This window comes from Ipomoea triloba, chromosome 11 (assembly GCF_003576645.1).
Source record: "Ipomoea triloba cultivar NCNSP0323 chromosome 11, ASM357664v1".
Taxonomy (NCBI): domain Eukaryota; kingdom Viridiplantae; phylum Streptophyta; class Magnoliopsida; order Solanales; family Convolvulaceae; genus Ipomoea; species Ipomoea triloba.
The window spans coordinates 17108770-17125367 of record NC_044926.1 but is presented as its reverse complement, the minus strand read 5'-3'; the positions used below and the strand labels follow the sequence as shown (position 1 = coordinate 17125367).

Here is a 16598-nt window from a genome sequence, read left to right as displayed (position 1 = left end):
CGCAACCCAGCTCTAAGCCAGGATCCATATGGTTTTTCAGCTTTTGGATCAGATCCCCTATTCACTTTTCCACAAAACTTCTCCCCATGTCCTATGATACCACATAGGAAGCAAAAGGTGGGGAGGCGTTCATATCAGAAGTCAATTATTGCCCAAGTGCCATTATCCCTTTTTAGTTTCATCTGCTTCTTCAGCGGCTTCGCGACATCAAGAGCGACTCGCACCCGATAGAACGTGTGCATAGATCCGTCAAAGTTACGATCATCTGTTTTCACACAGGCACCCAGGAAAGAGCCGATGGCCTGGACTACTACATCTGACCTGAATCCCATTGGCAGGTTATGGATCTGCACCCAAAAGTCTGCATACTGTAGAGAAACTGCCTCCGGATCTTCTGTCGGAAGCATACGACGCATGACTAGCAAACTTTGTTCGAAAGTCCATGGACCATCTTCTAAAACTCTGATAATATCCGCTTCATTGTAGAACCTTATTAAGAACCGATGCGGTTGAAGTTGACGCATGTTAAGACCCATCCCAGGCCTCCACACGCCTGCCATAGTTTCCTGAAAAAACTGGAACTTGATTGGTTTGTCAGTAACCAACCTTGCGAATGCATAGTACTCCTCCTCTTCGTCTAACGGATTCACTGGGACGTTAGGAACATGCATGGGAGAATCATCATCATCAATATCGGCAAGAGTCAGTTGAGCACACATACCGGCGATGTCGGGATCTGACATGAGGCACGGCGGCGAGAAGAAAAACCAAAACCCTAATACTGCGCAAACGGCAAGAGAGAAAACACTCGCGAAAGGAAGCGAGAGGAAAAGCTTCTTTTTCTTATTATTATTATTATTATTATTATTATTATTATTAGAAGAGAGGAAAGAAGAAAGAAAAGAAAAGGAAGAAAGAAGAATTGAATGCCGGAAGAAAAAAGAAAAAAAAAAGAAAAGAAAATGGGTGTTGATAAAGATGATGGTGATGTTTTGTTTTATTATTATTATTTTTTGTTTTATTATTTAGAAAAAAAACAAGGTCATTCGAAGTAATCAACTTTTTTTTTGCTTACCTATTCTGTTAAGAGTATAATAATAATAATAATAATATAATACTTCGCAATAATAATCTAAAACTTTGAATATAATTTTCTCTAATATTAATAATAATAATATTTCAAAACTCTTAATATAACTTCCACTTAAATTTTTCTAGTAAATCCGTTTATAACGGTAATTACAATTAATCCGTTAATAATATAACTTCCTACTTAAATTGGAAAAGGAAATGAATATTAATAATTGATTGAAAATAAAAAAAAATAGAAAAGAGAACGGAAATTATGTCAATTGGAAAAGGAAATGAATATTGACTGAAATTTAAAAAATATCCATAATTAATTAAAATGGAAAAGGAAATGGTCAAATCATTGCATTTTAAATTTTCAATGCAAATGAATATGATATTACTAATTGACTGAATATATAAAAGGAAATGAATATTAATAATTGACTACAAATAAAAAATTATCCATAATTGACTAAAATGAAAAAGGAAATGATCAGGTCATTGCATTTTAATTAAAAAAGGAATGGAAATATTTCAATAACAATATTCTACCTCATCAATAGTAAAGGCATATTTTAAACAATATTAAAGGTAAATTAAAAATAGAACAGAAATTTAAAATGAAACATAAATATTTCAATAATAATATTCTACATCATCAATTAAAAATATAATGGAAATTAGGTAAAAGTATCACTGCATCTCATATTTTAATTGACTTAAAAAAAAAAAAGAATAATTGGTTGAAAATGAATCTGATATTACTAATTGGTGGAATATATAAAAGGATCACTAATTCACTGATATTCTACCATTATATATTTTTTATTGTTCTATGTAATTTCTCATCTTTCTCTTTATTGCTTAATAATAGAATCAAATTACGTCCCTCAGGACAAGGAAAAGCTCTATAAGGCTCCGATTGATGCGTTGTTATTTGGCCAAGGAATATCAACGTGTTGCCATCAACCAACAAACACTGGCATGCTTATTCCGTGACTACAAGGTACATATTGCATTTATACACTTTTTTTTACAGCATTGAATTTTAAAAATATTGGACTAATACTATAGTTTAAACTCATACTATAAAAGACTCATACTCATACTATATTGGTTGAATGCTTTATTTCATAATACTGAATTTATGTTGTATGTTAGACAATCATACTTCAATATACATCACAAAATTTAATCACATAATGGATTTGCTATCCACAAAATATAATCACAAAATGAATTTGTTACTCATAGAATATAAATTTATAGTATTTATTTATTAATATTGGATTAATACTATAGTTTAGACTTATGCTATAGTTTAGACTCATACTCACAGTATATTAGTTAAATGGCTTATTTTAGAATACTGCATTTTTACTTTATGTTGTATGTTGTATATTAAACAATCGAACTTCAGTATACATCATAGAATATAATCACATAATGGATTTGTTATCCACAGAATATAATCACATAATGAATTATTACTATTTTTAGTATATTCATGATAGAAAAAATATAAAATTTATAATATTTATTTATTAATTAATATTAATATTAATATTTATAGGTGATTCCCTCTGAGAATTTGTATCTATTTACAATTTCGTTCTACCTCATGCAATAAAATTTTTTTAGCCTTGATTTTTTAATAGTTATTTTCAACCAGGGCATAACACCACTAGAAGCTACATATTCGACAAATCTAGAAGTCATCTCCATTGATGAAACTACTCCTGAGCAACCGTCTTTGAAGAGAATAAACATGAATTGTTCATCGTCTTCAAAGAGTTTGAAAAAGCCCAAGGTCCCAAGACATGATAGCCTTTGGTTGTTTTGTTTTTGATTTACCACACAATATTTATTTGAGTTTCAGTCCTTCTTAGTTTGACTGGACTAATTAAATGCTTAACAGATGGATTAATTAACTCATGTTTTCTTAAGGGAAACTGTAAAGGAATGAAAAACTAAAAAATGCACTAATTAACTCATGCTTTTTTTCCTTTACAAAATGACAAAATTGCTATATATCTAGACAAAAAACATATGTTCCATACAAATGATTTAAGATAACAATTGATTACTATAACTAAGTTGCTAGAGAACAAGTACATTTGCCCAATTTATAAAAATCATAAATAATGATATATAAAATCTCCAAAGTTATAACACCGCATGCATAGATCTACACATTAGCTATTAATTTGAGCAATTATTTGCTCAAACTCAAGCAATGATAACATCAAAAAATATAAATGATCCAAAAAAATCTTCAATTGCACTATATAATATTTGATGATCTAATTTAAATAATTATATATTAATCCAAATATTTTTAATATATTATAACAAATCCATTCCGTGCATCGCACGGGCAAAAATACTAGTAATATTTAAAAACATGGTAGTCAATGCAAAAAACGTTGGGTATACTAATCTGTAGTACTATTTTTTTTTTGAGTACAATCTGTAGTACTACTTAATTACCTTATATAAAAAATAGTCTATTAAAAGGTAATAAATTATAGAGATAAAATGTGAGAAAATAGTAATACTATTAATTGTAAGTAAAAAATTATGGTAATAAAAGGTGATAAAATGACTTAATTAGTAATAAATGTATAATAATTAGTAAAATCTATTCAATTAATTACGTATATTAATATGTATATATATTTTTATTTTGTGAAATGATATTCAATCATGGCTTCTCCATATAGATCTAGACGAAGAAACCGAACAGCTTCTCCATCTAATTTTATTTTTTTTCGAATTCTGCTGATTCGGTTGCAATGTAGAACATGTTCATAGCTACTTTCTCGACCTACTGAAGGCTACAAAGAGTCAACAGATACCTCCATTGAGACTCGAACCCACTCCCTTCCACATGGGAGTGTACATCGAGTGCCACTTGACCACAAGGTCTTTAGCAATTTTTATTTTAATTAATTTATTTGAATAAATATTGCCACATTAACATTTTTATTGGTTACCATTTTGTGGGTGTACCTAGGATTTTAATTAATTTGTTTAAATAAATATTGCCACATTAACATTTGTATTAGTTACCATTTTTTTGGGTGTACCCAAGAATTTTACCGTCGGACACGATTAATCTCCTCCCTAAATTGTATGCACTTCTATTAGGTGAGACAATTGGATTGAATTAGAGATTTAAGACTATATAAAATATTGATTACCGTTATTCTCGTTAAGTAATTGACTATTTGATTTAATTGTATCAACCTAACAAGTTGATGTGTTTAATTACGACATTTTAAAATATTGATTCATCACTTTTAATATTTTTGTGTAACATATATTGACTCATAAAATAAATTTATGATTTCACTACCAACAGCATCCCTTCGTAATTGCTAAAACTGTTGAAACTGTTATACTCGAATTGTTGCTCCATTACTTCCCCTGGCCCTTACTATGGATCGAAACATTTGATGAATCAATCTTGTGGGAGTTCCAACAAAACCTTAACGAAATATTCAAACCACTCTGTAAAGGGGAAAGAACAGATGAACAGCGACAAAAAGTAAAAAAGAAAAATAATAATAAAAAACAAAACTCAATTCCCATTTGAGCTCTCTGATATTTACAGTGAAGAAAACACACAAGTCAGAAGATATAATTGTCTCTCTATATCTAGTCCTGCCAGCAGATGAGCATAACAATGCATCTTGTAATTATAAACAGCCTACCTTTTTGCTCTTTAAAGTACACTCCAACACTCTTAGACAACACCTTCTTCTTAACCCCTCCCATGGACTCAGAATCCCTCTGCATCATCATCTTCTTCATATGTACACTTCTCTCAGCAACTGTGGTCAAGACTCAAGATTTGTGGCAATGATTGAATCGCGAGATGCCCTTCTTACTTATAAGAGAGAATAGAAGATAAGCTAAATGGCCCACTCTCACCTGGTTCCTGCAACAGAGTCAATAAAGGCCAAACTATCACAATCGAGAGACATCAGGTTGTCCCCAGGATACCCAGCCTGGCTAGCCAGGCACTGTGTTTTTGGTCCCAATATTTATTCCCCACACTCGCCTTCTGTCTATGCTAGGGAACAAATTCATTTATGGACCAAATATAAAACACGGGTACAATCATTTCTACTACCCTTGAACAAACTTATTTGCAATACTTGAAAAGTGCAAGTCTACATGCCAAACACAAATTAAAGGAGCAAAGTAACAGAAAATTGGAGTGGAATTGATTTGTCACTGTCAAAGAGATACTATGTTGATCAGATAAAAAAAGGAATTTGTGGCACACTACCGTATTTTACAGGACATCTTTGTGAAAACTATATTTATACGGATATCGAAATAGAAGCAAGGAAAGCATATTAAGATTTTATTCTAGTTCAAAAGTATAATGAATCTTCTCAAGTAATCATGCATCTAAATTTAGGAACGGAAGGAAGTCAGGTTAGTTGCACTAAATAACTCAATTATGCAGGTGGGTCCTATGGTGACTTTTTATTTTCCATGTAGTAATAGAAAAGGACCTGACTTACAAGCAACAAAAAGATTAGAGAGCATGTGAAGATCACAAGACATACATGGTCTATGTCCGTAGCTAGCAAGACAACCTTTGTTCATTAAATGCCTCTCAACCACATCCTCTTATTTGTAAAGCATTAACACATATCATCTATTCATTGTTCTATCATTACCAGGAAATTCTCTCTTGCCATCCCAAAATAGCAAAAAGTCAAATTTTTTTTATCCACAGATTCTAAATGAAATATAGCCTCTAAGGATTGATGATCCAAACAAAAAGATAAAGAACCTATTGGTCATTGCACTTTAATGAATGAAGTATAGCCTCAAAAGTATTGATGATCCAGACAAAAAGAGAAAGAACCTAGTGGTCATTGCACTTTACATCACATATAATTAACTAGAACTGTTGCCCCAGAGACTCCACATCAACCCTGCCTCTATTGTCTCCATCACTCTGGAATGCCAGTTCTTTAAATTTTTCATTACAACAGTGAGGTAGTTCTTTCTTTCTATAAATTTTCTATAGTAAATAAGTCCTGGCCTGAAACCCACTTTATGATATTTTCAAAGGCAGATAACAAAGAAGGCAAGAAACACTAATATGATTATGCTACTAAATGTTGCTCTGCTTATCCTCTAACCTGTAAAAATAGTTCTGTTTTGTGAAGAATAGCTAACATGTAATATGGCTCTATGAAAACAGCAATATTATATCATTCATTAATCATTTTATGAATGAACAAGTAATTCATTGATTTGAAATTACATTGATTAGATGTATGAAATATGAATGAGATATTCAATCAAACATGGGGTATGAATTCTCCAAAGCCCATTGATGAGGCCTTAGAGAGTTAGTGTGACAACTAAGGAGGAGATCAAAAAGCACAAGAATTCATATGGTGCCATGTGTCAAATCCATTCAGACAGTCTTCTCCACATGTGTCAATTATGTTAATGGCCTACATCAAGGATACTGCCGGAGAGGAAATCTTAGTTCAATGAACATAACTGAGAGGGCTTTTGTACAAACAAACTCAATAATGTGGAAATTCACCTTCATGAGTTCAGTCCTTGACATTGTTAGGCTTAATTTTTTAACCCTTTCTAGGTCAAGGTAATATATTTTCAAGTTGAAGTTATATTTAGTTTAAAAAAAAAAAAAGAAAAAGAAAATACAAATAAAAACATTAAAAGCAATGGCACTCCTCGGATTAACACAACAAAGGCATATTTTCAAAATATAGCTACAATGGCAGAGCCAGGATTTTGTCTTAAGGGGGTCGAAAAGCAATTAAGTAAGCAAGTATAAATAAATATAAAAATCTCCAATAAGGCAATAAATAACAGGAGCTTAACTGAAATTCACATATTTAGAAGCAAGTAAGCTATAAGCAAAAGCAAAATTCATTTTGGCATTTTGACATTCTAAAAAAATTTAATATCAAAATTCAATATTAGTAGTCACATATTTGGAAGCAAACTCTAATATAAAATTTTCTAATATCAATCTTGAAAATAAATAACAATCAAAATGTTTAACAAAAAAAAAATATATTAATGAATATATTGAACTAATCACAACGTAGATTGTTATACAAATTAAAGATGATGGAGGGTCCCTAGAAAATCAATAACTTCATGTTCAATCGGTTTGCTAATTCATAATCATCTTCCTTTCGAATCGGAGATTTTTCATACTAAGCCAATATCAGAAAGAAAAAAAATAAAATAAAAATAAAAATTATATATAGGTGTTGAAATGAAAGATTCAAAGGCCTAGCGGGTGGAGAATAACAACCACCTGCCAGTTAAGACGGAAGCAAGATGACGAATCAAGGAATGAGAAATGTTTATAATTGTGAAATGAAAGTTCACTATCTTTCTTAAGAAAGGAGAATACACATCTCATATATATACATGCTAGGCTACTCAAATCCCTATGGTTTCATCTGCCTATGGTTTCATCTGCCATATGGTTTCATATGTCATAACAATAAGAATATAATAAAAATAGAATAAAAAATTTTCAAGGGTAAGGGTAGGGTGGGGGAAGAGGGTTAGCTGACCCCGCTTTGTCTCCGCCACTATTTTGTACCAAGAGGCAAAATTATCAAATCAACAAGTCACTTTAGTGATATGTTGATTTTAAAACTCAGCTGATTTCAGATTATTTAAAAATACAAAATGCATGCAGAAGCTTAATCTCACCAATTTGAATAATGTTCAAAACTTGTTTGGCTAATGAAATTTTTATCTAAGGTTGAAAACTTTATAGATATGCAAGAACACACAATATACACACCAAGTAAAAAAGCAAAATGTAAAGTGTGTAAAGTAAATGAGACTAGATTTTATAGCGATTTGGTAGATGATATAATCCCCCTAATCCACTCTTCTCTTACCCAAGGGAGGAAATGCACTATGTATTGATTTGTTACAAACACTAGAACACTAGTGACCAAGAATCCAATCTCCAACCTTGATCACCAACCCAGCTGGGAGATTGCCACCAATTTCTCTTTTTCATTTTTTTAACTTAAAAACTTTTGGCCATTTAAGCTCAAAGTGTACTAGATCTTCTTTAAGCTTTCTTCAAAGGTTTATACTTGTTTATTCGTTGTTTTTGCTTCCCAATCTCGTCACCCTCTTTTTCAACATTATGGGCTCCAATGCTCTATTTATAGCCACATTTGAAATTACCTGTTGGAAAGATAGATAATTTCAAGTGTTTCCATAATTCCATTGTATTTTCCTTGTCATTGCTTACTGGATAAAAACTTGTTCCCAAGAAGATATTTCAAACTTTTCATTTCTCCCTTGTACTTTATGTGGCTTTGGCTTGCTTTGTAAGTGTCATTTGCAGCATTTTCTAAAAAGTAATATATGCTCCGTTGACTTTACTTCAATTGTCAAGATATTCCAATTTGAATCTTGTTGTATATGCCTTGGCAACTATTTTTCCAGTAGATATGAAAAATGTTTTGATTAGCCTTTAGAAGACATTCCCTGAAACCTAGTCACTTCCTAGCTTTTGACTGGTCTTTACTCCTCTAGTATACCTTTAATGCATGTTTTGACTCCACTTGTTTTGAGACACTCTTTTCTGCAATCTGCTAGAGGTCTCTCTTCTGATCTTGACTAACTAACTCTTCTGAAATCCTAGTTTTATGAACTTCTTTCCTCTGTTCCCCCTATCTTCTGGTCTCCTCTCTTCTATGCTGAACCCACCTGCTCAATGCCTTGCCTTATGTTGAAGTCTTCTTATCTTCTGGTTACCTATTATTCTGATGATTTGTTTTCTGAAAACTCTCTTCTAGTTGAGCAGACATCCTAAATGATTTCTAAGTGTTTTGACATGGTCAGATTTTTGGTCTTAACAAGTATTCTAAAAGCAAAAAATCTATTCTAATTTTGGGAATCTAACTTCTTAACACATTTTGATTAGCATCATAAAAATATATTAATTAAAATTTAATCATAACACACCCATTGGGAAATGCCATTCAAAATTAAAAGAGTACAGACTTACCATAAATTTTATCCAATAGACATAGTTGAAAGTAATGTCTTCTTCAATTCATCAATATCCTTCATCAATTTCTCATTCTCAATATTTCGAATTCTTATGTCAATGTCTAGAGCTGCATTTCACAATAAGTTACAATTTAGAATTGGCAAAAGTTTTCAGTAAATGTTTTTATTGTTGTATATTCAATAAAATAAGTTCAAAGCTTCAGACAATAACAACAACCAACAGAATGTCTCATCTAGTTCTATATTCAAAACTAAATTAAGGATAGCAAATGTAATACACTTAGAAAGTACTAAGAGAGTAAGAGCAGCATAAAATATAGAAAAAGCATTTGAAGTAATCTAGGAAAAGAGCAAACTCAAAGGTTAAAATAGCCATACATACATACATCATACCATGAATTACTCTACTTGAATTTCCCAGACTTTGCCAGGTACTAAAACTTCCATAGTACAGCAAACCTTAAGATTTACTCAAGACTTACTCCTTACATTTAACCTTACACTAATCTATAGCTAAGTTATTGAGCTTATCCACATTGTCCATGGTACATTCAGAATATGCTCAAAAACATAGGAGCTTAATCACAATAGGATACAGTCATGGCCAAAAGAAGGATTTTTACCTGCAAAAAACCATTCCAATTTTTTCTTTCTTATGAAAAGCACCAGATGATGGTAAAGAATAGTAAAATACCAAAGCTTCTGCAATAATAATAATAATAAAGGGGAAAAAAAAAACAGAACTATACAAAAAATTAGACTACCAAAATATTTTTTCCAGGAAAAGGAAACGAGTGCTCAATAGCAAATAAGCCACTCAATATCTTGACCTTGCTAGTACATGTTATTCCACAAATGGAAGGAAAAGTAATATGATGATTTTGGTAGTAGCAAAGTACCATAGATAGAATTATGAAGATCTTCAAGAACCTCTTCCACAAATGCAGCTGTTGAGTTCTGTAGAACAGTATTTCTGTTGTTTAAGGAATGAACTTCATTTTCTAGAAGCTCTTTCTCCACTAGCAAAGCTGCAACTTCATCATTACCTTTTTTACCAATATTATTTTGAAAATCCAAGCAAGATCTCAGGAATCCTTCCCTGTACAAGAATAATTAATTGATTTTGCCTACTTTGGTTTTGGAAGTATCATTTTATGAGAAAGCATCATAGTTCTTGACTTCAAGGACAACACTCGGGTTTTATTTATAACTGCAACAATCTTAATTATTCATAAATTTGATTTTCATATTGGAACTTAAACTAAGAATATTAACAAGAAAAAATTAATTCTCCAGGTAGGACATGTTAAGGACCATATACACTGTATTTAATTCTTGCTGTGCAACTCAAAACATGGAAATTTCTTCAAACAAGAATCACACTGTATTTCTCATTTGAAACACACCGAAGTCTGTAGATTATCATAAATCAATCTAGCCAGATTATAAACACACATTAGTAGTGATATTCGTCAGTCTAAGCTTAACTAAAGAGGAATCTGTTAAAAGAAAATATATATTTTTCCCATGATGAAAATACTTAAAATGAATGTCAACAATGATCCTAAAAGCCATTAGCCTTTCTCTTTTGCCTAAACAATGTTTAATGTGAAATTTCCGGATTTCATATTGCAAAAATTTGTTTTCAGCTATATTATTATCAATACAAAATTCAAACAGTTAGGATCAGTACCGTTTGTTGTTCATTCGAGTCAGTATCTCATCCCTCTTCCTTTCTAGACAATGTAACTCTTCCTCCAAGGATTTACATGATGTTGCTGAATCAGCTAGAACAGAAAAGAGAAGAATTGAGAGCACTACAGTATGGAGAACAATCTCATATAAGAATAAATCTAAATGTTATTAAAATATATCAGACATATACTTAAAAATCAACAATTTCAAATTTTAGGTCAAAATAAAATTATCATACTAGAAAAGATAACAATAATAATAATAATAATAATAATAATAATAATAATAATAATAATAATAATAATAATAGGAAGTAAATTCTTGCATTTATTGCTACTGTTCCACTTATTCTAGCTCCTCTGTCAAAATGATTATTTCCTTTTAGTTAAACTTGATTTCTAAGTTCTTATCACGAATTGAAAGAAGAAAAAAAAATGAAATTTCCAACTTAATGTACACTGCTTTCAGATGAATCAAAATTCTATTGTCTTAACTTCACGGGTTTATTACCAGTGGCTGCCATCAAGCCGCTGATTTCGAACTGTAGTGTGTACGCTGTTTTCATCAGCTCCGACTGTCGAGCCAGCAAGGCGACCTCGGTTTCCGTACACTTGACGATCTCCGATTCGATTTCTCTGGTGATCTGAATGTTCGCCTCGATTTCCTCGTTCACCTGAAAACGGCAAATTCAACCAAATTCCCTGACATTGTGTATACAATCATGCATACATATGTTTATATATAGGTACCTTGTCAAGCATATCCTTGAGCTGAGAGATCTGACAGAGAATCGCACCTGAATCGTCCATAGTCTCTCACTCACTCTTTCTTGCGTAGAGGTGTGAAGTTCAAATTTCCCGCGCTTCGCACCTCTGACACTCAGAAGAGTCGAAGTACAAAATCGAGGATTGTGGTAGTAAAATCAAGCGGCTCAAGCCAATTTGAAGGACGCTTGTGTTCTGGCGTTTTAAAATTGATATTTTACTTTCTACTGTCATTTCTATAGTTCGTCACATCTTGCATTTTGGCAATTAAGCATATTTAGTTAAATAGGTGGTTCCAAAAAAAAAAAGTTTATGAAATAGGTGGAAAATGGAATAGCTTCCCCAAAAATACAGTTCTTATATCATGGACCGCAGTCCACAATGCGGTCCCAAAACGACGTCGTTTCAGTAAGTGGGAGACGGATCCCGTAATTGACACTACAGTTCATCTCAAAAGATACTGCTGCCTTGCATTTGTTTTGATATTATCGAATGAAACTGTAGTTATATCGAAATGTAACTGTAGTTGTGTTGAAATGTAACTGCAGTGTATATGAAAAGATATTGAATAACAGTTTCACATTTGTATTTTTATATTATCGAATGAAACTGTAGTTATATCAAAATGTAACTGTAGTTGTGTTGAAATGTAATTGCAGTTGTGTTGAAATGTAACTGAAGTTGTGTTGAAATGTAACTGCAGTATATATGACTTTTCAACACAACTGCAGTTACATTTCAACACAACTACAGTTACATTTTGATATAACTACAGTTTCATTCGATAATATAAAAATACAAATGTGAAACTGTTATTCAATATCTTTTCATATACACTGCAGTTACATTTCAACACAACTACAGTTACATTTCGATATAACTACAGTTTCATTCGATAATATCAAAACAAATGCAAGGCAGCAGTATCTTTTGAGATGAACTGTAGTGTCAATTACGGGATCCGTCTCCCACTTACTGAAACGACGTCGTTTTGGGACCGCATTGTGGACCGCGGTCCACGATATAAGAACTGTTGTTTAGGATTCTATATATTTGAATTATTATGATTAGAATATGACTCTTATTCTAGATTTTCTGTGATTTCCATATTCTAGTCTCCATTAGATTCTCTCATTATATATATATTCTTGTAATTTGTGTATCTTTCAATTATCTCATTTAATACAATTCATATGGTTCTCATCTGGTATCACTTATTCTAGCGTTTTGTGATTCTCTCTCGGCCTTCATCATGTTCCAGCTTAAATTTCCTCCATAATCATTACTTTATCCACCATCAACAATTACCCATCATTGTTATTCTCCACCCTTCCTCTCTTTTCCTTACCATTACCCTTTCTATTTATTTGCAAAGCAGCACGTCATTAGCATATCATTACCGTACCCTTTTTATTTAATATCCAAAGCAGTACGAGACATCATCAACGACAACATCTCCTATTTGACCTGCGAACCTGGATACAAAAATAATGCCGTATGCAGCACCGCCATCATCATCGTAAGTGTTGACACTGAAAATTTAACAATTATAATTAGTTTTTATTATATTTGAATATTAGATTTGAATATATATTTGGATATATATTTGAATAATATTAGTATTATCTAATTTATTAATTAGATAATATCAAAATAGTTTGAACCTATCAAAACTCTTATATCCTACAGCTATAAACAGGAATTCTTATTTCGATGTATTCATCATAGAAAAAATCATAGAATCAATTTCAATAAAATGATCCTAAATGTAAAAGCCCCTCCATGATGTTTGGCAGAGCTTATTTAGGAGCTTATAGCTTATTTTAAGCTACTAATAAGCTATAAGCTCTGTTTGGTAATGTTCTCAAAATAAGCTAGTAGCTTAAAATAAGAGCTTATTTTGAAACGCTACTTGGGATAGCTTTTCAAAATAAACCAGTAGCTTTTTAACTTTTTTTCATCTTTATCCTTATTATTTTAAATAAATGACCTCCTTTACCCCTCTCAATTAAAACCCTCTTTGACATTTTCTTTTCATTATATTTGGTTGTAATTTCAGTTTGATATTTATGTTTGAACATTAATTTTTGTATAAACTAATCTTATGAATTATAAATATTTTTTTTTACGTTATATATTTTCAAATATATGTTGTTACTTTATATTTTATTTAAATATATTAATTTCATTATTTTATATTTTAATATATAAACAAACCTATTTAAATTTAAAATTATTTAAATTGTATGAAGATGTCATTTTTACTCTTTTTACATTTATCAACTTATCAAAAAGTTAATTTTACCAAACACTTATAAACATAACAGCTCTTCAGATTTCAGCTTCGAACTTATAGCTTTTCAGTTTTCAGCTACTTTTCAGTTTTCAGCTACCTTTTCAGCTAGGTTTGCCAAACAGAGCCTATGGCTGTGTTTGGTAGAGCTTATTTAGGAGCTTATAGCTTATTTTAAGCTACTAATAAGCTATAAGCTTTGTTTGGTAATGTTCTCAAAATAAGCTAGTAGCTTAAAATAAGAGCTTATTTTGAAACGCTACTTCAGGTAGCTTTTCAAAAATAAGCTAGTAGCTTATTAAATTTTTTCCATCTTTATCCTTATTATTTTAAATAAATGACATCATTTATCCCTCCTAATTAAAAACTCTTTTGGCCTTTTTTCTTCAATATGTTTTGTTGTAATTTTAATTTGATATTTATGTTTGAACAATAATTTTTGTATCAACTAATTTTATGAATTAGAAACATTTTGTTTTACTTTATATATTATCAAATATATGTTCTTACTTTATATTTTATTAAATTATATTGATTTCATTATTTTATATTTTAATATGTAAACAAACTTATTTAAATTTAAAATTATTTAACTTTTATAAAGTTGTCCTTTTTAGTCTTTTTACATTTATCAACTTATCAAAAAGCTAATTTTACCAAACACTTTTAAGCATAACAACTAGCTTAACAGCTCTTCAGATTTCAGCTTCGAGATTATAGCTTTTCAGCTTTCAGCTACCATTTCAGCTAGGTTTGCCAAACATAGCCTATGCCAAATGTTGATTTAAACCTCCTATTGAAGATCAAGCCATTTGAAACCGGATCGAGGCCCTTCAAAAGAACAAACATATAAGTTCTTCTTTGAAGATCAAGCCACTAGAAATCCGGGGGCCCTTCAATGGAGCGTCAAGACATCAATTGAAGAATCAGAGGATCATCTAGAGATATTGTACCCACACCCATATTGATATACTACATGTAACCATATTTTGAATTCCGATATATATATTCAAAATTTTGTATTTACATATTTTGACACGCTCAGTGAGACAACTCTGCCTCTCATCTCTTCATAGGCACATATCCTTCAACCGATATGGGGGCAAACCCATATGAAATTTGAAATGGAGGAAGTTAAAATACTCCTTGGCACAAGTTAAAACGGCCTCATATCTCCTTGGCACGAGTTAAAACGGCCTCATATCTCCTTGGTACGAGCTAAAAAGGCCCCATATCTTTCAAGATACTCATTGGCACGAGTTTAAAATGACCTCATATCTTTAATTATCGCCATATGAGTTGTAGTGTCGAGACTTCCTTGCACTACATACTCTCAAGTGATATATGTTCTCAAGTGGTGTACAAGCAAGTCTCGAGGGGGCATTTGTTGACACTGAAAATTTAACAATTATAATTAGTTTGTATTAGATTTGAATATATATTAAGATAATATTGATATTATCTAATTTATTAATTAGGTAATATCAAAAGAGTTTGAATCTATCAAAACTCTTCTATCCTACAACTATAAATAGGAACTCTATGTATTCATCATAGGAAAAATCATAGAATCAGTTTCAATAAAATGATCCTAAATGTAAAAGCCCCTCCATGAAGATTATGCCAAATGTTGATTTAAATCTCCTATTGAAGATCAAACCATTTGAAACCGGGGGCCCTTCAAAAGAACAAACATATAAGTTCTTCTTTGAAGATCAAGCCACTAGAAATCCGGGGGCCCTTCAAAAGAATAAACATATAAGTTCTTCTTTGAAGATCAAGCCACTAGAAATTCGGGGGGCCTTCAATGGAGCGTCAAGACATCAATTGAAGAATCAGAGGATCATCCAGAGATATTGTACCCACACCCATATTGATATACTACATGTAACCATATTTTGAATTCTGATATATATATATTCAAAATTTTGTGTTTACAGTCAGTGTGGCAGCTTGAGTCGTGGTAGACACGGCTTTAATGTTCAGTGTCAACTTTGTAATGGTTTCGGTCACGTGGCACTCAATTGTTTTCTACGCTTTAAAAAGCGGTGTCTCGTCTGTTATAGTTTCGGTCACATAGCATCCGATTGTTTTAGTTGATTTGATGTTCAATGTTAACTTTGTAATGGTTTCGGTCACATGGCAACCAATTATTTTCTACGCTTTGAAAAACGGTGTCTCATATGTTCTAGTATCGAACACATGGCAGCCAATTGTGTTTGACGTCGTTCAAGGACTTTGGATCCTCGGGCTAATTTGATGTTTCAGAATGGTTTGAATGCCTCATCAAATTCTAAGACTTGGTTACCAGACACTGGAGCTACACATTATGCAACTCTGGATATAGCTTCCCTTTCTACCTCGGAGAAGTACACTAGTAATGACACTTTACGTGTCGGTGATGGTATGGGCCTGTCTATTAGTTGTGTTCTTCATGCTACTTTTGATACCCCATATAGGTCTCTTACTGAACCCACTTGTTACACTCAAGCAGTTAAGCACACCGAATGGCGTGAGGCAATGGATCAAGAATTCAATGTTCTTCTTTAAAATCAGACACGGTGTCTTGTTCCTTCTAGATCCAATATGAATGTCATTGGATGCAAATGGGTCTTTCGCACAAAACGAAATGCTGATGGTAAAATTGAGAGACACAAGGCCAGGTTAGTAGCAAAAGGTTTTAATCAGGTTCCAGGTCAGGACTTCTTTGA

General features: G+C 31.8%; 1 protein-coding gene across 4 annotated transcripts; it reads right to left on the bottom strand.

Annotated features, from left to right (window-relative positions):
* Positions 1-4882: 4882 nt before the first annotated feature.
* On the bottom strand, positions 4883-11776 carry LOC115997271. 4 transcript variants are annotated; one of them, XM_031236791.1, is made up of 6 exons: positions 11580-11776; positions 11341-11503; positions 10829-10922; positions 10035-10234; positions 9131-9242; positions 4883-5014 (listed from the first exon to the last, which is right to left on the bottom strand). In XM_031236791.1, the coding sequence occupies exons 1-5, from the start codon at positions 11637-11639 to the stop codon at positions 9139-9141; spliced, it is 621 nt and encodes a 206-aa protein (XP_031092651.1). In that variant the 5' UTR covers positions 11640-11776; the 3' UTR covers positions 4883-5014; positions 9131-9138. The 4 variants fall into 4 exon arrangements, with proteins under 4 accessions (XP_031092651.1, XP_031092652.1, XP_031092653.1 ...); XM_031236792.1 differs by having other exon boundaries at positions 4883-5007; XM_031236793.1 differs by lacking the exon at positions 4883-5014 and adding an exon at positions 7389-7402.
* Between the last annotated feature and the right edge of the window lie 4822 nt (positions 11777-16598).

Bases quoted from the DNA above. Each gene is read 5' to 3' on its own strand.
- LOC115997271 (XM_031236791.1), bottom strand. From the start codon at position 11,639: ATGGACGATTCAGGTGCGATTCTCTGTCAGATCTCTCAGCTCAAGGAT. The intron at 11,504-11,579 runs GTACCTATATAT...TGCCGTTTTCAG, and splicing joins TCAAGGATATGCTTGACAAG to GTGAACGAGGAAATCGAGGC. The intron at 9,243-10,034 runs GTACTTTGCTAC...TGTGAAATGCAG, and splicing joins TCTTCATAATTCTATCTATG to CTCTAGACATTGACATAAGA.